The 24,011-nt window shown below is 48.0% G+C and overlaps 1 protein-coding gene across 1 annotated transcript in view; it reads right to left on the bottom strand.

Moving 5' to 3' along the window:
• Window positions 1-24,011, bottom strand: part of NAA15 (N-alpha-acetyltransferase 15, NatA auxiliary subunit) — a 266,058-nt gene that overhangs the window by 113,738 nt on the left and 128,309 nt on the right. Inside the window, exon 6 of the mRNA XM_063920367.1 lies at window positions 6,363-6,516. Within this exon, the coding sequence (XP_063776437.1) occupies window positions 6,363-6,516 (154 nt within the window). The remainder of the gene's footprint in view (window positions 1-6,362; window positions 6,517-24,011) is intronic.

The raw sequence follows: 24,011 nt of genomic DNA, 5'->3' as shown, positions 1-24,011 counted from the left end.
GTGAGGAAGGTAAATAGGGACATGCAGGTAAGCATCCTTGATGTCCAGGGATACCATGTAATCCCCCTCGTCCAGGCTTGCAATAACCGCCCTGAGCGATTCCATCTTGAACTTGAATTTTGTTATGTAAGTGTTCAAGGATTTCAAATTTAAAATGGGTCTCACCGAACCGTCTGGTTTCGGTACCACAAACAGTGTGGAATAGTAGCCCCGGCCTTGTTGAAGTAGGGGTACCTTGACTATCACCTGCTGGGAATACAGCTTGTGAATGGCCTCTAGCACAGCCTCCCTGCCCGATGGAGTCGTCGGTAAGGCTGATTTGAGGAAACGGCGGGGGGGGGGGGGGGGGGGGGGGAGGCGCCTCGAATTCCAGCTTGTACCCCTGAGATACTACTTGAAGGATCCAGGGATCCACCCGTGAGCGAGCCCACTGATCGCTGAAATTCTTGAGGCGGCCCCCCACCGTACCTGGCTCCGCCTGTGGAGCCCCACCGTCATGCGGCGGATTTGGAAGAAGCGGGGGAGGACTTTTGGTCCTGGGAACCTGCTGTGTGTTGCAGCTTTTTCCCCCTTCCTCTGCCTCTAGACAGAAAGGACCCACCTTTTCCCCGCCTGTTTTTCTGGGGTCGAAAGGACTGTACTTGGTAATACGGTGCTTTCTTAGGCTGTGAGGGGACATGGGGCAAAAATGCAGACTTCCCAGCTGTAGCTGTGGAAACAAGGTCTGAGAGACCGTCCCCGAATAACTCCTCACCCTTATAAGGCAAAACTTCCATGTGCCTTTTAGAATCTGCATCTCCTGTCCACTGCCGAGTCCATAAGCCTCTCCTAGCAGAAATGGACAAAGCACTAATTCTAGATGCCAGCCGGCAGATCTCCCTCTGTGCATCTCTCATGTATAAGACAGAGTCTTTTATATGCTCTATGGTTAGCAATATAGTGTGTCTGTCTAGGGTGTCAATATTTTCCGACAGGGAATCTGACCAAGCAGCAGCAGCACTGCACATCCAGGCTGAAGCAATAGCTGGTCTCAGTATAACACCAGTGTGTGTGTATATAGATTTTAGGATAGCCTCCTGCTTTCTATCAGCAGGTTCCTTTAGGGCGGCCGTATCCGGAGACGGTAGTGCCACCTTTTTAGACAAACGTGTGAGCGCTTTATCCACCCTAGGGGGAGTTTCCCAACGTGACCTATCCTCTGGCGAGAAAGGGAACGCCATTAGTAATTTTTTTGAAAGCACCAATTTTTTTATCGGGGAAAGCCCACGCTTCTTCACACACCTCATTCAATTCCTCAGATGGGGGAAAAACTATAGGTAGTTTTTTCTCCCCAAACATAATACTCTTTTTTGAGGTACCTGGGTTTATATCAGTAAGGTGTAATACCTCTTTCATTGCCTCAATCATGCCACAAATGGCCCTAGTGGACATTAAATTTGACTCATCGTCGTCGACACTTGCATCAGTATCCGTGTCGACATCTGTGTCTGCCATCTGAGGTAGTGGTCGTTTCAGGGCCCCTGACGGCCTTTGAATCGTCTGGGCAGGCACGAGCTGAGAAGCCGGCTGTCCCGCATTTGGCATGTCGTCAAATTTTTTATGTAAGGAGTCGACACTTGCACGTAATTCCTTCCATAAATCCATCCACTCAGGTGTCTGCCCCGCAGGGGGTGACATCACATTTATAGGCATCTGCTCCGCCTCCACATAAGTCTCCTCATCAAACATGTCGACACAGCCGTACCGACACACCGCACACACACACAGGGAATGCTCTTAAAGGAGACAGGACCCCACAAAAGCCCTTTGGGGAGACAGAGAGAGAGTATGCCAGCACACACCAGAGCGCTATAATAATACAGGGACTAACTGAATTATGACCCTTTATAGCTGCTTATTGTATTAAACTGCGCCCAAATTTAGTGCCCCCCTCTCTTTTTTACCCTTTCTGTAGTGTAGACTGCAGGGGAGAGTCAGGGAGCTTCCTTCCAGCGGAACTGTGAGGGAATAATGGCGCCAGTGTGCTGAGGGAGAAGGCTCCGCCCCTCTTTCGGCGGCCTTTTCTCCCGCTTTTTTCTGTATTCTGGCAGGGGTAATTACCACATATATAGCCTCTGGGGCTATATATTGTGGTTATTTTGCCAGCCAAGGTGATATTATTGCTGCTCAGGGCGCCCCCCCCCAGCGCCCTGCACCCTCAGTGACCGGAGTGTGAAGTGTGTATGAGGAGCAATGGCGCACAGCTGCAGTGCTGTGCGCTACCTTGGTGAAGACTGAAGTCTTCTGCCGCCGATTTTCCGGACCATCTTCATGCTTCTGGCTCTGTAAGGGGGACGGCGGCGCGGCTCCGGGAACGAACACCAAGGACGAGTCCTGCGGTCGATCCCTCTGGAGCTAATGGTGTCCAGTAGCCTAAGAAGCCCAAGCTAGCTGCAAGCAGGTAGGTTCGCTTCTTCTCCCCTTAGTCCCTCGATGCAGTGAGCCTGTTGCCAGCAGGTCTCACTGTAAAATAAAAAACCTAATTTAAACTTTCTTTCTAGCAGCTCAGGAGAGCTCCTAGTGTGCAACCAGCTCGGGCCGGGCACAGAAATCTAACTGAGGTCTGGAGGAGGGGCATAGAGGGAGGAGCCAGTGCACACCAGATAGTACCAAATCTTTCTTATAGAGTGCCCAGTCTCCTGCGGAGCCCGTCTATTCCCCATGGTCCTTACGGAGTCCCCAGCATCCACTAGGACGTCAGAGAAAACTTTATTACATACATGCCGACACACATACTTACCTATGTTGACACGCCAACTCTGGCCTCGTCTCCAATGTCGATGTCCGGGGTACCTGAAAATAAAATTATACTCACCTGATCCAGTGTCCAGTTCTTTTATTATAATCCACGTACTTGGCAAAACAAAAAAACGCATTTACCCAAACCAGACGGACTGAAAGGGGTCCCATGTTTACACATGGGACCCCTTTCCCCGAATGCAGAGACCCCCCGTGACTCCTGTCACAGAAAGGTCCCTTCAGCCAATCAGGAAGCGCCACTTCGTGGCACTCTCCTGATTGGCTGTATGCGCGTCGGAGACGTGCATCGCACAGCCCCCTCCATTATCTTCAACGGTGGGAACTTTACGGTCAGCGGTGAGGTCACCTGCGGTCAGCGGCTGACCGCGGGTAACCCCACCGCTGACCGCAAAGTTCCCACCATTGAAACTAATGGAGGGAGCTGTGCGATGCGCTGTCTGCCAGCTCAGACGCGCAAAACCAATCAGGAGAGTGCCACGAAGTGGCGCTTCCTGATTGGCTGAAGGGACCTTTCTGTGACAGGAGTCACGGGGGGTCTCTGCATTCGGGGAAAGGGGTCCCATGTGTAAACATGGGACCCCTTTCAGTCCGTCTGGTTCGGGTAAATGCGTTTTTTTGTTTTGCCAAGTACGTGGATTACAATAAAAGAACCGGACACTGGATCAGGTGAGTATAATTTTATTTTCAGGTACCCCGGACGTCGACATTGGAGACGAGGCCAGAGTCGGCGTGTCAACATAGGTAAGTATGTGTGTCGGCATGTATGTAATAAAGTTATACTTTCACGGTGCCTGTGTCCTATTCTTACATTTTTACACATGGCTATCAGCCCCCCATCCGCAGCACTTGGATGGGGGGGGGGGGGGACACAGCCTCGGGCTTCACCCCTGGCCCTTGGGTGGCTGGGGGGGGGGACCCCTTGATTGAAGGGGTCCCCACTCCTCCAGGGTACCCCGGCCAGGGGTGACTAGTTGGGTATTTAATGCCACGGCCGCAGGGCGCTGTATAGAAGTGACCCCCGGCTGTGACATCTGTCCAGCTAGTGGAGCCCGGTGCTGGTACAAAAAATACGGGGGACCCCTACTCTTTTTGTCCCCCGTATTTTTTGCACCTGGACCAGGCGCAGAGCCCGGTGCTGGTTGTTAAAATACGGGGGATCCCCTGTAATTTTTCCCCCCGTATTTTGGCAACCAGGACCAGCTCAAAGAGCCCGAGGCTGGTTATGCTTAGGAGGGGGGACCCCACGCAATTTTTTTCGGGTTTTTTACCGTTTTTTTAAACATTTTTTAAAATCTAATCAAAATCCGTCAAATCGTCCGTTTTGACAGCGGGACTGTCGAATTTGTTTTTTACTGAGTATGTCGAATTCCGGCACCCACCTGCCGGAATTCGACGGTCGAATTGTGTCGAATTTAAAAACGGGCGAAAAAGTGCCGCAATTCGCCCGGAATTGCATATACCCCATAAAGTCTGGCATGGAATCGTCAGAATGCAACACAGCTGAAACTGGTAAATTGTGTGACAACTGATGACTACTCTTAGGAATTGAGCTAGACCTAGACATTTGTAAACTGTGCAAAGGGGGTCATTCCGAGTTGATTGTAGCTGTTCTAAATTTAGCACAGCTACGATCTTCTTTCCTGACATGCGGGGGGGACGCCCAGCACAGGGCTAGCCCGCCCCGCATTTCATTCCGGGCCCCCCTCGCAGAAGTGCAAAGGCATCGCACAGCGGAGATGCCTTTGTACTTCAAGAGTAGCTCCCGGCCAGCGCAGCTTAGCGTGCTGGCTGGGAGCTACTCATCGCTCCCCGGCCCGCAGCGGCTGCATGCGACGTCACGCAGCCGCTGCGACCCTCCCCCCGTTCGGTCCGGCCACGTCTGCGTTGGCCGGACCAAACCCACGAAACGGCGGCCAAAAGCTGCCATTCCGCCCCCTACCGCCCAGCGATCGCCTCTGCCTGTCAATCAGGCAGAGGCGATCGTATCCCTGCTACTGCCTTTGGCCGTCTGGCATGCGCCGGCGCATGCGCAGTAGGGACCTGTTCGCTCTGCTGCATTAAAACGCAGCGAGCGAACGGGTCAGAATGACCCCCAAAGTCCTTTACATATCCTGAGCCCACTCTGGTAGCTCAGATGATATTAACCTAGCATCAGACATAGCCGCCTCACGATCTTTTCGCGAAGTGGGAAACTCTGTCTTTAACTGAGACATCAAACCTGCTATTATCGCCCAAGGAGGATCAGGGTAGATGTCTGTATTTGGACTCGTATTTACAAGACACACTGGGGGTAATTCTGAGTTGATCACAGCAGGAACTTTGTTAGCAGTTGGGCAAAACCATGTGCACTGCAGGGGATGGGGGCAGATATAACATGTGCAGAGAGAGTTAGATTTGGTACCAGAGTGAAACACAAGTCCGCACGAATGTAACAGAAGTGTGTATAAAACCGAATGCACTGCACTTGGTACACACAGTTTCTTTTAAACGGTGCTTCACTAAATGTTCCACTAACACCACTGCTCCCTCTGGTGGCCGTGTACTGTAGGATCCACACCAAATTTCTGTAGGAAGAAACAGGAAGTTATTAGAAAATGGTGTCCACACCATGTGTGTGTAACATGAATACACAAGACTTTTTAAATAACGGATAAACCTGTTCTCTTAGGCTTATTAGCCTGTAAGAACCCTCTTGTCCACCTCACTTTTGGTACTTATGTAGGCTTAATAGCCTGTAATATACATAATAATTTCCCCCACCACTGTTACTGCAGAGCTGTGCGGGTGGCCAGCGGCGGCAGCGGTATCTCCCCTGAGCTAGGAGCACACCACTAATGATGGGAGCGGTTACTGAGGCTCCCGGCAGCTGTAGGAGCTTTCCACTGCAAAATCACTTCCTTCTTTTAAGGAACACCATCTTTGCGCGGCAACAGCTGTCAGCGGGTGTCATGTCTTCCATGTCTGTGTGCGTCCCGCAGCAGCAGCCGGAGCTGTCCGTGGGCGCAGGATGCTCTGTGCCGGGATCGGTGGGCACCCAGCGGCGGCAGTGGGACTGACCGCGGCTGGGCAGGGGAGCGTGCTGTAATTGACACACATAGCAGGCGTGGCAGCATGAGCTGACCGCTCCGCTCTACAATAAAAAGTGATCACACTCTTTGTTTATGGAGCGGCGGCAGTGTGCGCTCCTTACCTCAGTGCACAGTGGAGTGTGTGGAGGCTCTGACGGGGCTTCTCATGTAAGCGTCGTCCAAGCTCCTTACAGCCGAGGGCTGAATCAGCACAAGCTTTAAGACTTCCAGCACATGCTCTTATCCCTGTGAAGGCACAAAAAAAACACTGAAGTACCTTGGGAGTATGGAGGGTTACTAATTAAAATATTTAATTGAGCCTATAACCTGCTAACGCCCCGTCCATATCCCAAGAGTACTCCAGTGACCCCTAGTGGATGAAAAAGAAATTCAATAACCATTGCCTTCTGCTGTAAAGTAGACACTTTAAAGTATCTGAGTACAGTGCTAACAAGTCACAAAAACAAGAATAAAGTAGGCCCCACCGTAAAATACCTTTAGTTTCTTCTACTGCCAGCTTATCACAGATTTGCTTTTCATAGGTGCACAGATGATCCAGCGCCTCCTTGTAGAGCTCAGCTTCACGGAGCACCTGGTTCTGATAGAGCAACAGCTCGCTATACTCATAATCAATTTTGTCTGGCGAGGTCTAAGTAAACCAGAAAACAGATCAGCTTAGTAAGTTTGACATCTTTCACAGCAGAATGAACATAATAGCAACTTTCAATATACAGATGTGTCCTCATACATCTAGCCTCAATACACCACGGAGCAAAAGATACCTGATGCGAGTGAGCTGCAATGTCCCATGCAACTCTGCTAAAATCAGGCATCTGTTTTTGCCGAAAAATGCATCTTCGTTTACACCAGTTCACACTAGAGCAACGACTAATTGTCCCAAGATTTGCCTACACCATGCAAGATTGGCCGTACACAATACACAATAAAATGAATGGCAGAACGATACCTTGTTCCGTCCTTCATTATACTGCACAGACCCTAATACAATATCGTTCAATTGGCCCTTAGTCGCAATGCAACGCGTTTAGGACGCATCAGGAGACTTCTGATTAATTTGAGCGCAACACTTATATGTCGTATATGACCAAGTCTGCATACTGAATGTAACGGAACGTGTACTTGAAAAAACTTTCGCTGCTATTTTGTAGCACTTCGTATACAGATTCAGAAACTCATTTGCACACAGATGTACTGTACAAGTGTCGCATATCAAATTAATCAGCACAGTCTACTGGTGGGTCCTAGCTGCGTTTCAACATTTTCAGCAAAAAAGATGCCGGACACTAGCAGTCTCACAGGACCTGGTGCACTGAGAGGCCATTTGGCTCGACTGCAGCAGTGATGTATGAATACACATCTGTAACTAGCAATTCAAGAAACATTCAAAAGAAAGTAGACACCGAGATGCCCAACTGTTACAAAGTCTGCATTACACGAAAAATGTACCACTCTATACTTTATGCTGACTCCTCAGCAAACCAGTAAATTCTAAATACTGTATTATATGCATGCTCCATAAAGCATACCAATACAAATAGCAGAAGTCTACTGAAAAAGACAACCCAAACTGAACCTTGTATTATATAAATAAAAAACAAAATAAAACCCCCAACAAAACCCAAATTTACATTTAAATCTCTTGGGTACACAGTTATTTTTAAAATAGGAATTTAATAACTACCGGTAATTCCTTTTCTTGTAGTCCGTAGGGGATACTGGGAAACGTAGTTACTATGGGTATAGATCGAGTCCATTGGAGCCTGGCACTTCAAGAAATCAATGTGTGCTGGCTCTATGCCCCTCCTGCAGACTCAGTCTATGAAAACTGTGCCCGAGGAGACGGATATACAGTACTTTGAGAGAAAGATACATAAACAGCGGTGAGGCAACAAACAAACGCATACACAACTAAGAGGTAGCAGTGCTACCCAGACTGAAGGATAGCAAGGCCAACCAGAACAGGGACAGCAACAGCAGACCCAACCAAGAAACTTACAACCAGGTAAGCAAGAAAACGAAGCACTGAGGTGGGTGCCCAGTATACCCTACGGACTACTAGAAAAGGAATTACCAGTAGGTATTAAATTACTATTTTCTCTAACTTCCTAGGGGATACTGGGAAACGTAGTTACCAATGGGGAAGTCCCAAAGCTCCCAGAACGGGTGGGAGAGTGCGGAGACCCCTGCAAAACCGCCGGACCAAACTGAAGGTCATCACCGGCCAAGGTATAAAACCTATAGAACTTCACAAACGTGTTCGAACCAGACCAAGTAGCAGCTCGGCACAACTGTAAGGACGAGACGCCCCGGGCAGCCGCCCATGAAGAACCCATCGACCTTGTCGAGTTGGCCTGAATAGAAGTCGGAAAAAGGCAATGCTGCAGAAGAATAGGCCCGTTGAATCGTCAACCTGAGCCACTGAGTAATGGACTGCTAAGAAGCAGGACATCCAATTTTGGTAGTGTCATAAAGTACAAAAAGCGAGTCAGACTTCCTGTGACGAGCTGTCCTCTTGACATAAATCCTTAAAGCCCTAACCACGCCCAAGGACTGTGGAGCAACAGATGTGTTAAACAGTACCGGACACCACTATCTGTTGATTCATGTGAAAAGCCGAAAATAAGGGCTCTTACAAGAAATGGCCCCCAATTCTGACACACTCCTCGCCGAAAGCCAGTAACATGACAGTCTTCCAGGTAAGATATTTCAAATCTACCCTGTGTAACTGTTCAAACCAGTCCGACTGTAGAAAGGTCAGAACCACCTTGAGATCCCACGGAGCTGTGGGAGGGACAAAGGGCGGTTGGATGCAGAGAACACCCCTCAGGAACACTTGTAATTCCAGAAGTACAGCCAGCTGTTTCTGGAAGAAGATGGAGAGAGCCGAGATCTGAACCTTTATGGAGCTCAAGCATAGGCCCATATCCATGCCCGCTTGCAAGAAGAGCAGAAAACGGCCAAGATGAAAATCCAAAGTAGAATATTTTCTACCCTAACACCCAAGCAACATATTTCTTCCAGATACGGTGGTACTGTTTAGACGTGACCACCTTACGGTCTTGGGCCATAGTTGAAATAACCCTTGAGGGAAGACCTTTCCTGGCTAGAATCTCCCTCTCAACTTCCAAGCCATCAAACGTAGCCACAGTAAGTCTTGATAGACGAACGGCCCTTGTCGAAGAAGATCCTTGAGAAGTGGCAGAGGCCAGGGCTCCTCCAGAGACATGGCCAGAAGGTCTGCATACCAGGCCCGCTGAGGCCAATCCGGGGCAATTAGAATTGCTTGAACACTTTCCCTTTTGAGACTTTTTAGAACTCTGGGAATGAGAGGTATTGGGGGAAGAAGGTACACGAACTGGAAAGTCCATGATCCCGTCACAGTGTCCACCGCTGCAGCCTACAGATCCCTCGTTCTGGAACAAGCAGCCATCAAGTCTATCTGTGGACAGCCCCAACGGTAAAACTAGCTGTTGAAATACCTGAGGGTAAAGGCCTCATTCCCCCAGATGGAGGTCGTGCCTGCTGAGGAAGTTTGCTTCCCAACTGTCTACGCCTGAAATGAATATGGCTGAGATGGCCCTTGCATTGGCTTCCGCCTAGAGAAGTATTTGTGACATCTCTTACATTGCATCCCTGCTTTTTGTTCCTCCCTGTTTATGTACGCCACCGCTGTGGCGTTGTCCGATTGTATCTGAATGGCCTGATTTCAGAGAAGACTGGAGGCCTGCAGAAGAGCTTTGTAAATTGCCCTGAGTTCCAGAACATTTATCGGGAGTGCAGATTCCTAACTCGACCACTTTCCCTGGAACTGAGCCCCCAGGGGTCACTGACTCCCAACCTCGGAGGCTGGCATCCGTTGTCAGGAGAGTCCAAGATTGTGTACTGAAACTACGACCCTCCACAAGGTGAGAGATGTGTAGCCACCGTAATAGGGAGATTTGTGCTCTTAGCGACAGAGCTATACTCTGGTGCATGTGTAGGTGAGCCCCTGACCACTTGTCCAGCAGATCTAGCTGGAACGGACGGGCATGGAACACGCCGTACTGTACGGTCATAGGGGGCCACCATCTTTCCCAGTAGGCGGATGCAAAGGTGAACAGAGACTCTGCGAGGTCTGAGCACCAAGCGGCCCATAGTCTGGATTGTCAATGCTTTGTCCATGGGGAATAACACCTTTTGAGACACCGTGTCCAGTATCATTCTCAGGAACTGAATCCTTTGTGACAGTTCCAGGTGAGATTTCTGGACATTTAGGATCCAACCATGATCCATAAGAAGGTGAGTAGCCAAGTTGATAATGTTCAGCAGACTCTCCCTGGACACCGCCTTTATCAGGAGATCGTCCAAGTAGGGAACTATGTTGACTCCCAACATGCGGAGTTGCATCATCATCTCCGCTATGGCTTTTGTGAATACCCTTGGGGCTGTGGAGAGACCAAGGAGTAAGGCCTGAAACTGGAAGTGGTGGTCCAGTACAGCAAACCTTAGATAAGCTTTATGAGGGGGCCATATCGGGATGTGTAGATACGTATCCTTGACACCTAGAATTTCCTCCAGGCCACAGACCACAGCCCTTAGGGAATCCATCTTGAACTTGAACACATGTAGGTTATGGGTTCAGAGATTTGAGGTTTAAGATCGGCCGTACCAAACCGCCCAGGTTCTGTACCACTCATAGACTGGAATAAAATCCCCTGTTGTGCAACAGAAGAGGCACTGGAACAATAATGTTTGTTTGTAGTAGTTTTTGAATGGCGTCTTGCAAGGTAACTCTTGCTACAGGTGAAGCTGGTAAGCTGGGCTTGAAGAAACTGGGAGGAGGTAGTGCTTAAAATTCCAATCAGTACCCAAGCAGGAGTTTGCCCACACGTCGGCGAAGTGTTGAAGACGAGTACCCACCTGAAAGTCTCCCTGTAGCTCGGGCCGTCACGTGGAGGGCTTAGTGTATGAGGATCCGGAGGTCTGGTCCAGATATCCAGCAGCCGCTGGTTTGCGCGACTTACCTCTATTTCCCCTAGATGCATTTGAGGCACTTCTGGCTCTGCCTCTAAATCTGGCCACACGAAAGGACTGCAGAGAGGGCCCAGGATAGAAAAGTCTAGCAGGAGGCACAGCAGACGGCAGGTATGTTTACTTCTCTGCAGTCGCTTGAGAAATCCACTTGTTCAGTTCTTCCCCGAACAAGCCATCCCCTGTAAAAGGAAGATTTTCCACGCCTTTCTTGGAATCAGCATTCGCTGACCATTGTCGCAGCCACAGAGCCCTGTGAGAAGAGACCGCCACTGCTGTAGCGTGGGCATTGATGAGGCCTATTTCTTTGATCGCCTCACTCAAAATCCTGGATATGATGCAGTAGAGTTAGGATCTCATCCTGAGGTAGATTGTCAAAACCCTCTATTATATAATCAGACCATTTCACCATGGCCCTTGTAATCCAACCGCAAGAAATAGTGGGCCTCTGTGCTACGCCCACTGCTATATAAATTTGAGTATAGGCTCAATATTATGGTCAGCCGGGTCTTTGAGAGAGATAGCCCCAGGTACAGGCAGCACAATCTTACGTGACAGCCTGGACACTGAAGTATCCACACACGGGGGGTTTTCCCATACTTTCCTATCCCAGGGTGGGAAAGGAAAAGAATTCAGCAACCGTTTAGGTGTTTGAAATTTTTTGTCAGGATTGACCCACGCCTCTTTAAAGAGTGAGTTTAATTACTTGGATATAGGGAAGGTGGCAGAAGATTTTGGTTTTATATTAAACAATTCTTCCTCAGGTTCTGTTCTCCTTATCTGGAATATTGAGGACTTCCCTAATAGAATAGAGCCTCCACACCCTGAGAGAGTATTATCATCCTCCATTATCCACCTCCCCGTCAGCAGCCTTGATCAAAAAAATTATCTACAGATTTTTAAGGGTCTGCCTTTCCTGTCTGGCAGTAGCCAACTCTTTATTTATATTATTAATCAATCCTTTAAATTATTTTAACCACTCTGGTTCCTGAACGCTACTACCCTGTGAAGGTAGAGAACACTAGGTACATATGAGAGATCCCCCTGGTGAAGGGGAAAACTTAAATGTTGCATGAGGAACATACAGCCTTCTTCCCAGACATTCTGATTTAGCAGAAATACACAAGTTCAGTGAAATAACACAGTTCAGTGAAAACGCAGGAGTGAAATAAAACAGTAAACCCTAGACAGCCTGAATGGAGTGACAGAGAGGAATGAGATCAGCACACAATTTACCTCAGCCAAAGCAGTGCTCTGCTGGGTACAATTCCAGAGCCTTAGTAAGGCAGAATTTATAAAATAGCCTAAATGCTCCCTCCATCTCTATAAAACCCCCCTGGCACCAGTACAATTGGTGATTCAGTAGGTTTTGCGGAGGAGCAGCGCTTCCATGAAGCCTGGAAGTCAGCAGCAGCAGGAAATGGCGCCGTTCAGCCGCTGGTCCCGCTCTCCGGGAAGTCATCCCCCTCACTGGCACGCGGTTCCTCTGTGTTTATACTGACTTTAATCAGTGTAAAAAGGAGTTTAAAATCCCCTTTATGTCAGCGCCAGTGTGGGTGTCTCAGCGGGCACCTCAGCCAGCAGCCAGGTGCCCGCCGCCCTATATGCCATTTTCGCTAACCGGGACCCGGGTGGCTGTACTCACCGTACCTTCGGCATCTGTTAGGGGTGGGCATGCTGCTGGTGTGCGCACACCCTGGGGGCATGTGAAACAGCACCTCAGGAGCTTATAGTCCTGTCAGCGAGGATACGGACCATTAACCTTACAGGAAGTTGGTTCGGTGTACCCCCTAAGTCCCACGAAGCAGGCAGACAAAAATTTCTGAAGAAAACTCTGGAGCTCCAGAGGAATGCACCCGGCTCCTTGGGCACATTTTTCTAAAAGGAGGAGCATAGAAGGGAGGAGCCAGCACACACACTATGGATTTCTTAACGTGCCAGGCTCCAATGGACCTGTTCTATAACCATAACAACTACGTTTCCCATTATCCCCTAGGACGTTAGAGAAAATAAGATTTTAAACCTACCGGTAAATCTTTTTCTCGTAGTCCGTAGAGGATGCTGGGACTCCGTAAGGACCATGGGATAGACGGGCTCCACAGGAGACATGGGCACTTCAATAAAGACTTTGACTCTGGGTGTGCACTGGCTCCTCCCTCTATGCCCCTCCTCCAGACCTCAGTTAGAGAAACTGTGCCCAGAGGAGATGGACAGTACAAGGAAAGGATTTTTGTAATCCAAGGGCAAGATTCACACCAGCCACACCGTATAACTTGTGATATACTATCTAGTTAACAGTATGAAAAAACAACATAGCATCGGTCCAAAACCAATGAAACTATAACATAACCCTTATGTAAGCAATAACTATATACAAGTCTTGCAGAAGTAGTCCGCACTTGGGACGGGCGCCCAGCATCCTCTATGGACTACGAGAAAAAGATTTACTGGTAGGTTTAAAATCTTATTTTCTCTAACGTCCTAGAGGATGCTGGGACTCCGTAAGGACCATGGGGATTATACCAAAGCTCCCAAACGGGCGGTAGAGTGCGGATGACTCTGCAGCACCGATTGAGCAAATAGGAGGTCCTCCTCAGCCAGGGTATCAAACTTATAGAACTTTGCAAAGGTGTTTTACCCCGACCAAGTAGCAGCTCGGCACAGCTGTAGTGCCGAGACCACTCGGGCAGCCGCCCAAGACGAGCCCACCTTCCTAGTGGAATGGGCCTTAACCGATTTCGGTAACGGCAATACTGCCGTAGAATGCGCCTGCTGAATCGTGTTTCTTCTGCTCCCCAACCTCGGAGGCTCGCGTCCGTGGTCACCAGGATCCAGTCCTGAATGCCGAACCTGCGGCCCTCCAGAAGGTGATCACTGTTTTGCCACCACAGGAGAGATACTCTGGCCGGGATATACAGTGTGGTCACAAGAAGCTTGGGCACTATAAAATTTACTGGTAAAAACTTTTAAGCACCACTTCCTCTATACTACATTGCCGAACAAAACCCCATAGGACAGCCAGGTGACATAACTAGAGAGAGGGGAGAACAATAATGTTTTGTACAAAAAACAAATGGTAACCATGTAAACAGTGACGTAAAAAAAAAAAATTAAAAATGAAGGCATGAAACACAAAGGCTAATGTATTCCCCAGGCTATTTCTAATTCTATTATCAAAGTTGTGACGACACTACTGTTGTGGGGCTCATCATAGACGGTGATGAGAAGGCGTGCCGTGATGAATTCGAGATTTTGGTTAACTGGAGCGGCAGCAATAAAGTTTAAATTTGAAAAAAAAAACAAAGATCATTATTGACTTCAGACGGCAGAGTAGGTCTGTGCTGGTGCCCTTAACTATCAATAACTTGGTGGTATAAAGAGTTAGGGATGTTAAACTGTAGGGCACTGTTCTCTCAGATTTGACTTGGACCGCTAATATCGTATCTAATGTGAAGAAAGCCCAACAGCGCATATTTTTTTGCAGCAAAGGAAATTGCGCGCTGCAAACTCCTCTATGGTAAGTTTGGTTAGGTTTTATTGGTGTTATTGAAAGCGTGTTGACGTACTGTATTACAGTTTGGTATGGCAACGGCACCAAGGGAGATCGCAAGCTCTTGGAGCGTGTTGTTGGTACAGCTAGGGATATTACTGGCACTGAGTTAAAGTCAATTGACGATATTTACATTGTAAACTAATGTTGTAATGGAAATAGCATTGTACACAATTGTTGTCATTCTAACCATTGTATAGTCTCTCTCCTTCCATCTAAAAAACGGTTCAGGTGTATCATACCTAGAACACCTTGTTTCAAGAATAGCTTATTCCTATTCGTTATAGTCCGTCTTAATTTCAAAAAAATAAAAAAAAAATAATTTAAAAATATATAGGATTTTAATACCTACCGGTAAATCCTTTTCTCTTAATCCGTAGAGGATGCTGGGGATGCTTCAAGAACCATGGGGTATAGACAGGATCCGCAGGAGACATGGGCACTTTAAGACTTAAAATGGGTGTTAACTGGCTCCTCCCTCTATGCCCCTCCTCCAGACTCCAGTTATAGGAACTGTACCCAGGGAGACAGACATTTTGAGGAAAAGGATTTATTGTTAAACTAAGGGTGAGATACACACCAGCTCACACCACAAACACGCCGTACAACATGGCATTAGCAAAAATCCAGTCAACGGCATGAACAAAATCAGCAACAGGCTGACCATAACTGAAACACAACCTTTGTGTAACACAAGCAATAACTATTAAACAAGTACTGCAGATAGTGTCCGCACAGGGACGGGCGCCCAGCAACCTCTACAGACTAAGAGAAAAGGATTTACCGGTAGGTATTAAAATCCTATTTTCTCATACGTCCTAGAGGATGCTGGGGATGCTTCAAGAACCATGGGGTTTATACCAAAGCTCTAGAATGGGCGGGAGAGTGCGGATGACTCTGCAGCACCGATTGACCAAACAAGAGGTCCTCCTCAGCCAGGATATCAAACTTGTAAAACTTCGCAAAGGTGTTTGATCCCGACCAAGTAGCAGCTCGGCGAAGCTGTAATGCCGAGACTCCTCGGGCAGCCGCCCAGGATGAGCCCACCTTTCTGGTAGAATGGGCTTTCACCAATTTCGGTAACGGCAATCCTGCCGTAGAATGAGCCTGCTGAATCGTATTACAGATCCAGCGTGCAATAGTCTGCTTTGGAAGCAGGAGCCCCAATCTTGTTGGGAGCCCACAGGACAAACAGAGCCTCTGTTTTCCTAATCTGAGCCTTTCTGGTGACATAGATTTTCAAAGCTCTGACCACATCGAGAGACTTCGATTGCGCCAAGGCGTCAGTAGCCACTGGCACCCCAATAAGCTGGTTTACGTGAAATGATGAAACAATTTTTGGCAGAAATTGCTGACGAGTTCTCAACTCCGCTCCATCTGCATGGAAGATTAAATAGGGCCTTTTGTGAGACAAAGCCGCCAATTCAGACACCCGCCTTGCGGATGCCAAGGCCAACAGCATGACCACTTTCCAAGTAAGGAATTTAAATTCAACCTTACGCAAAGGTTCAAACCAATGAGATTGCAGGAACTGCAACACCACGTTAAGATCCCATGGTGCCACTGGGGGCACAAAGGGAGGTTGGATGTGCAGCACGCCCTTCACGAAGGTCTGAACTTCTGGAAGGGAGGCCAATTCTTTCTGAAAGAAAATAGATAAGGCCGAAATTTGTACTTTAATGGAGCCTAACTTTAGGCCCGCATCCACACCTGCTTGCAAAAAATGGAGCAAACGCCCCAGCTGAAATTCTTCCGTAGTAGCCTTCTTGGATTCACACCAAGACAAATATTTTCTCCCAATACGGTGGTAATGCTTCACCGTTACTTCTTTTCTAGCCTGAAGTAGTGTGGGAATGACTTCACTGGGAATACCCTTTCGGGCTAGGATTTGGCGTTCAACCGCCATGCCGTCAAACGCAGCCGCGGTAAGTCTTGATACATGCACGGGCCTTGCTGTAACAGGTCCTCTCGTAGAGGAAGAGGCCAGGGATCTTCTATGAGTAATTCTTGAAGATCTGGATACCAAGCCCTCCTTGGCCAGTCCGGAACAATGAGGATCGTCTGAACCTTTGTTCTTCTGATGATCTTTATCACCTTCGGAATGAGTGGAAGTGGAGGGAACACATAGACCGACTGAAACACCCACGGTGTCACCAGGGCGTCCACCGCTATTGCTTGAGGGTCCCTCGACCTGGAACAATATCTCTGAAGTTTCTTGTTGAGGCGAGATGCCATCATGTCTATTTGAGGAATTCCCCAACGACTTGTCACTTCTGCAAAGACCTCTTGATGAAGACTCCACTCTCCTGGATGGAGATCGTGTCTGCTGAGGAAGTCTGCTTCCCAGATGTCCACTCCTGGAATGAAGACTGCTGACAGAGCGCTTGCATGTTTCTCCGCTCAGCGAAGAACTTTTGTGGCCTCCACCATCGCCGCTCTGCTCTTTGTTCCGCCCTGGTGGTTTATGTACGCCACTGCTGTTACGTTGTCTGACTGAATCAAGACGAGCAGAGCGCGAAGAAGATGTTCCTCGTGCCGAAGGCAGTTGTAAATGGCCCTTAATTCCAGAATTTTGATGTGCAGACAAGCTTCCTGGCTTGACCATTTTCCATTGAAATTTTCCCCCTGTGTGACTGCTCCCCAGCCTCGGTCACCAGGATCCAATCCTGGATCCCGAACCTGCGTCCCTCTAGGAGGTGAGAACTGTGCAGCCACCACAGGAGAGAGTTCTGGTCCTGGAAGATATGATAATTTTCCGGTGCATGTGGAGGTGAGACCCGGACCACTTGTCCAACAGGTCCCACTGAAACACCCTGGCATGGAACCTGCCAAACTGAATGGCCTCGTAGGCCGCCACCATCTTCCCCAGCAACCGCGCGCATTGAAGAATCGACACGCTTGCCGGTTTTAGAATCTGTTTTACCATGTTCTGTATTTCCAGAATCTTTTCCACTGGAAGAAAACCTCTCTGTAATTCTGGAACCAGAATCATACCCAAGAACGACAGCCGTGTTGTCGGAACCAACTGTGATTTTGGCAAGTTTAGGAGCTAACCATGTTGTTGCAGAATTGTCAGGGACAGCGTAACGTTGTTTAGTAATTGCTCCATGGATCTCGCCTTTATCAGGAGATCGTCCAAGTACGGGATAATTGTGATTCCTTGCTTGCGCAGGAGAACCATCATTTCCGCCATAACCTTAGTGAAAATCCTCGAAACCGTGGACAGACCAAACGGCAACGTCTGAAATTGGTAATGACAATCCTGAACAGCAAACCTCAGATAAGCCTGATGTGGAGAATATATGGGGACGTGCAAGTAGGCATCCTTTATGTCGACCGACACCATAAAATCCCCCTCCTCCAGACTGGAGATCACTGATCGGAGAGATTCCATCTTGAATTTGAATTTTTTCAGATAGAAATTGAGGGATTTTTGGTTCAGAATCGGTCTGACTGAGCCATCCGGCTTCAGGACCACGAACAGGCTCGAATAAAAGCCTTCCCCCTGTTGTGACGGGGGTACCGTGACAATGACTTGATTTTGACACAGCTTTAGTATTGCAGCACAAACTACCTCTCTTTCTGGAAGAGAAGCTGGCAAGGCCGATTTGAAAAAGCGGTGAGGGGGCACGTCTTGAAACTCCAATTTGTAACCTTGGGTTACTATTTCTAATACCCAAGGATCCAGGGCCGAGCAAACCCAGACCTGACTGAAGAGTTGGAGACGTGCCCCCACCGGTGCGGACACCCGCAGAGGAGCCCCAGCATCATGCAGTGGATTTGGTAGAAGCCGGGGAGGACTTCTGCTCTTGGGAACTTGCCACAGCCATTGACCTTTTTCCCCTTCCTCTTCCTCTCGTAGGAAGGAAGGAAGACCCTCGTCCATCTTTGTATTTATTGGGCCGAAAGGACTGCATCTGATAGTGGGCCGTTTTCTTTTGTTGTGCAGGTACATAAGGTAGAAACGATGACTTACCCGCGGTAGCCGTAGATACCAGGTCAGTGAGGCCGTCACCAAACAAGACACCACCGTTGAACGGCAGAGACTCCAAAGTCTTCTTAGAATCAGCATCAGCAATCCATTGATGAATCCACAATGCCCTCCTAGCCGAGACTGCCATGGCATTGGCCTTTGATCCCAAAAGGCCAATATCCCTCGCAGCTTCCTTTAGATAGGCTGCAGCGTCCCTGATATGAGCCAGTGTCAAAAGAACGCTATCCCTGTCCAGGGAATCCATATCAGATGACAAGTTATCTGCCCACTTTTCAATGGCGCTACTCACCCATGCCGATGCCACGGCAGGCCTGAGTAGCGTACCTGTAGTGACATAAATGGATTTTAGTGTATTTTCCTGCTTACGATCCGCAGAATCCTTTAGGGCTGCCGTGTCAGGAGACGGAAGCGCCACCTTTTTGGACAGGCGCGATAGAGCTTTGTCCACCGTGGGGGTTGACTCCCACTTTTCCCTGTCCCCAGAGGGGAACGGATATGCCACCGGAATTCTCTTTGGAACCTGTGACTTCTTGTCAGGATTTTCACAAGCTTTTTCAAAAAGAGCGTTCAGTTCATGAGAGGGAGGAAGCGTCACCTCAGGTTTCTTTCCCTTAAACATGCAGACCCTAGTATCAGGAACAGCAGGGTCTTCCGTGATATGTAATACATCTTTTATGGCCACAATCATGTACTGAATGCTCTTAGCCAGTTTAGGATTCAATCTGGCATCACTATAGTCGACACTGGAATCAGAGTCCGTGTCGGTATCTGTATCCACTATCTGGGTAAATGAACGCTTCTGTGACCCCGAGGGGGTCTGAACTTGTGATAATGCATCCTCAATGGATTTTCTCCATGTCTGGTTCGGAGACTCAGATTTATCCAATCTTTTATTCAATCGAGCCACATTAGCATTCAAAACACTAAAAACATTTACCCAATCAGCCGTTGGCAGTGCTGACACGGTCACTCCCACAGCTATACAAAGATTTGCCAAACATATTTTGAGTTATCTATTTTGTCTACTTTTTTTTATTAAAGCACTTTGAAATTTCTAATTTTTCCGCTTTGCACCTAAACTGACCTCTAATATCTCTGGTGGGGGACCTGATAAAAATGTCCAATTCACAGCATACACAATACTCTATGAGGGGTAACTGTAAACAACCAAAAACATTGGAGTTTGCTATTCCATGTGGAACAAAGCTACACTAAAAACATGGAATAGCAAACTTTTTTTTTTTCTTACAGGTACCCCTCAGAGTAGTGTTTTCTGTGAATTTGGAAGGGAAATAGTGACAAAAATGTAGCTTTAAATGTGCTCAAAATAATGTTTTTTATCCCAGCTTTCTATGACTTTTCTGATCGAAGATATTGCATTTACCCCAAATGTCCGGAAAAAAATGTCATAGGCTATGATACAAAAAAGGCCACCATCTTAATCTGAAGGAAAATAAAAAAGTAATGGTGGTTTCAGACTACTAATACCCCTTTCACACCACACAAATAACCTGGTATCGACCCGGCATATTGCCTGGTCGGCGTGCGGTGTGAAAGGGGCCTTGCCGAAATCGCGGGTCTCCTGACCCGGCAATTTAACCCGGAAATAAAGCAGTGTTATACCCGGGTTGAATACCGGGTCAGTGGCTGCGTAAACGGGCTAGATAGGTAGAGGCGGCGCGGAGATGAGCTCATCTCCCAGCGCCGCCTCCACCTCCGCCCCCCCCAATGCTATGGCAACCCGCCCGGCTTATTGTCGGGTCGGGGAAGCCAGCAGCAGCTGCCAATGCCGGATTCCACCCGGGAAGTACCCGCTTCCAATTCCCGGGTGGGATCCGGCAGTGGCAGTGTGAAAGCGGTATAACTTACAGGGGACATCACACACAAAAATAACATTTTTAAAAATGGTCAATCAACTAGGGCTGGACCACTTCACACGGATTGACCCTTTATCATGTTCTTTCATCCTTTGCAGAAGGTTGCTGTACGGAGAGAAAGTAATCCTCTAACAGCAGAGTATGAATGCAAGCTTTTACTTCATCTATGCTAAATATTATTGGGACGCAATCCTAAATATATGGGTGGGGTTTCCAGCATGTGCAATGAGAGAAAACACAAAGCTGCAGTGGAGTGCTAGGATAATACTGCACAATGTATTTGACCCTTCATGGTTTTTAGGTTTATAGTACTTTAATGGCAATTGTGCCAAAATTAGAGTTTTGCAAACAGACTTACTCTAGAACATCACATAAACTAGGCAAAAATTGATACTCCATTCGATGCACTATAACTGGTGCAAATAATACATTTCTTTTGCATCTTGTGGAACACCATACAAATTTACTAATATACTATTATAAGCGTATTTTAGTTACCTAAACAGATGCACTGAATAATTTATTCCAAGGATAAATGATGTACAGGAAGTTAGGCTGCGAAAGGATTGATAAGGTTGCAGGGGTGGGGAACTTTATGTGCTGAGGGCTGAGAGTTAACTATGGGAGAGCTGCAGGGCAGAATTAGGCTGCTAGGGGTGGGGCTCAGTCTGGCCACCGCCAATACCACCGCCGTCAGTAGCCTGGCAAAACAGGTAACATGCACTGTGTCGGAACCAAGCATGCCGGATTATCGGATTTATACCTGTATTTTGTAGTTCACTTTAAACAAAGTTAAGAGATAAATACAAAGTGGGTAAGCTCAATTTAGTTAAATCAGCAGCACAGGGGCATTTGGAGCCAGTTGCAAGAAAACAAGTTTCTCAGTCAGAAAAACACTTGCAGATAACTCCCTGCATGCCTTCATCTACTGTGCTCTCACACAGATCTCTACTACATAACAAGTGAATAAGGTTGTGGCAACTAACATTTGGCCGCTCGGCAAAGCTAACGCCGAGACCCCTCAGGCAGCCGCCCAAGATGAGCCCACCTTTCTCGTAGAATGGGCATTCACCGATTTCGGCAACGGCAATCCCGCCGTGGAATGAGCATGCTGAATCGTATTACAGATCCAGCGTGCAATAGTCTGCTTGGAAGCAGGAGCCCCAATCTTGTTGGGAGCATACAGGACAAACAGAGCCTCCGTTTTCCTAACCTGAGCCGTTCTGGCGACATAAATTTTCAAAGCTCTGACCACATAGAGGGACTTAAATTCCGCCATGGCGACAGTAGCCACTGGCACCACAATAGGTTGCTTCATGTGAAACAATGAAATCACTTTTAGTAGAAATTGCTGACAAGTTCTGAACTCCGCTCTATCTACATGGAAAATCAAATAGGGGATCTTGTGAGACAAAGCCGCTAATTCAGACACCCGCCTTGCGGATGACAAGGCCAACAGCATGACCACTTTCCTAGTGAGGAATTTGCGCTCAACCTTATGTAAAGGTTCAAACCAATGAGATTGCAGGAACTGCAACACCACGTTAAGATCCCATGGTGCCACTGGGGGCACAAAGGGAGGTTGGATGTGCAGCACTCCTTTCACGAAGGTCTGAACTTCTGGTAGGGAGGCCAATTCTTTCTGAAAGAAAATCGACAAGGCCGAAATTTGTACTTTAATGGAGCCTAACTTTAGGCCTGCATCCACACCTGCTTGCAAAAAATGGAGAAAACGCCCCAGCTGAAATTCTTCCGTAGGAGCCTTCTTGGATTCACACCAAGACACATTATTTTCTCCAAATACGGTGATAATGCCTCGCCGTTACTTCTTTTCTAGCCTGAAGTAGTGTGGGAATGACTTCACTGGGAATACCCTTTCAGGCTAGGATTTGGCGTTCAACCGCCATGTCGTCAAACGCAGTCGCGGTAAGTCTTGATACACGCACGGTCCTTGCTGTAACAGGTCCTCTCGTAGAGGAAGAGGCCAGGGATCTCCTATGAGTAATTCCTGAAGATCCGGATACCAGGCCGTCCTTGGCCAGTCTGGAACAATGAGTATTGACTGAACCTTTGTTCTTCTTTTGATCTTTATCACCTTTGGAATGAGTGGAAGTGGAGGGAACACATAGACCGTCTGAAACACCCACGGAGTCACTAGGGCGTCCACTGCTATTGCTTGAGGGTCCCTCGACCTGGAACAATATCTCTGAAGTTTCTTGTTGAGGCGAGACGCCATCATGTCTATTTGAGGAATTCCCCAACAACTTGTCACTTCTGCAAAGACCTCTTGATGAAGACCCCACTTTCCTGGATGGAGATCGTGTCTGCTGAGGAAGTCTGCTTCCCAGTTGTCCACGCCTGGAATGAAGACTGCTGACAGAGCACTTGCATGTCTTTCTGCCCAGTGAAGAACTTTTGTGGCCTCCGCCATTGCGGCTCTGCTCTTTGTTCCGCCCTGGAGGTTTATGTACGCAACTGCTGTTATGTTGTCCGATTGAATCAAGACGGGCAGACCGCGAAAAAGATGTTCCGCTTGCAGAAGGCCGTTGTAAATGGCCCTTAATTCCAGAATGTTTATGTGCAGACAAGCTTCCTGGCTTCACCATATTCCCTGGAAATTTTCCCCGTGTGACTGCTCCCCAGCCTCGGAGACTTGCATACGTGGTCACCAGGATCCAATCCTGGATCCCGAACCTTCGTCCCTCTAGGAGGTGAGAACTGTGCAGCCACCACAGGAGAGAGATTCTGGTCCTGGAAGATAAGATTATTTTCCGGTGCATGTGCAGGTGAGACCCGGACCACTTGTCCAACAGGTCCCACTGAAACACCCTGGCATGGAACCTGCCAAACTGAATGGCTTCGTAGGCCGCCAAAATCTTCCCCAGCAACCGAGTGCATTGATGAATCGACACTCTTGCCGGTTTCAGAATCTGTTTGACCATGTTCTGGATTTCCAGAGCCTTTTTTACTGGAAGAAAGACTCTCTGTAATTCTGTGTCCAGAATCATACCCAAAAATGACAGCCGTGTTGTCGGAACCAACTGTGATTTTGGCAAGTTTAGGAGCCAACCATGTTGTAGCAGAATTGTCAGGGAGAGCGTAAAGTTTTTCAGTAATTGCTCCTTGGATCTCGCCTTTATCAGGAGATCGTCCAAGTACGGGATAATTGTGATTCCTTGCTTGCGCAGGAGAACCATCATTTCCGCCATTACCTTGGTGAAAATCCTCGGAGCCGTGGACAGACCAAACGGCAACGTCTGAAATTGGTAATGACAATCCTGAACAGCAAACCTCAGGTAAGCCTGATGTGGAGGATATATGGGGACGTGTAAGTAGGCATCCTTTGTGTCGACCGACACCATAAAATCCCCCTCCTCTAGACTGGAGATCACTGCTCGGAGAGATTCCATCTTGAATTTGAATATTTTCAGATAGAAATTGAGGGATTTTAGGTTCAGAATCGGTCTGACCGAGCCATCCGGCTTCAGGACCAAGAACAGACTTGAATAAAAGCCTTCTCCCTGTGATGGGGGTACCGTGACAATGACTTGATTTTGACACAGCTTTTGTATTGCTAAACACATACTACCTCCCTTTCCGGAAGAGAAGCTGGCAAGGAAATTGGAAAAATCGGTGAGGGGGCACGTCTTGAAACTTTAATTTGTACCCTTGGGCTACTATTTCTAATACCC

Source organism: Pseudophryne corroboree, chromosome 1 (genome assembly GCF_028390025.1).
Source record: "Pseudophryne corroboree isolate aPseCor3 chromosome 1, aPseCor3.hap2, whole genome shotgun sequence".
NCBI classification, from domain to species: domain Eukaryota; kingdom Metazoa; phylum Chordata; class Amphibia; order Anura; family Myobatrachidae; genus Pseudophryne; species Pseudophryne corroboree.
The sequence above is the reverse complement of the archived record's forward strand: the minus strand, read 5'-3'. Positions and strand labels throughout refer to the sequence as shown.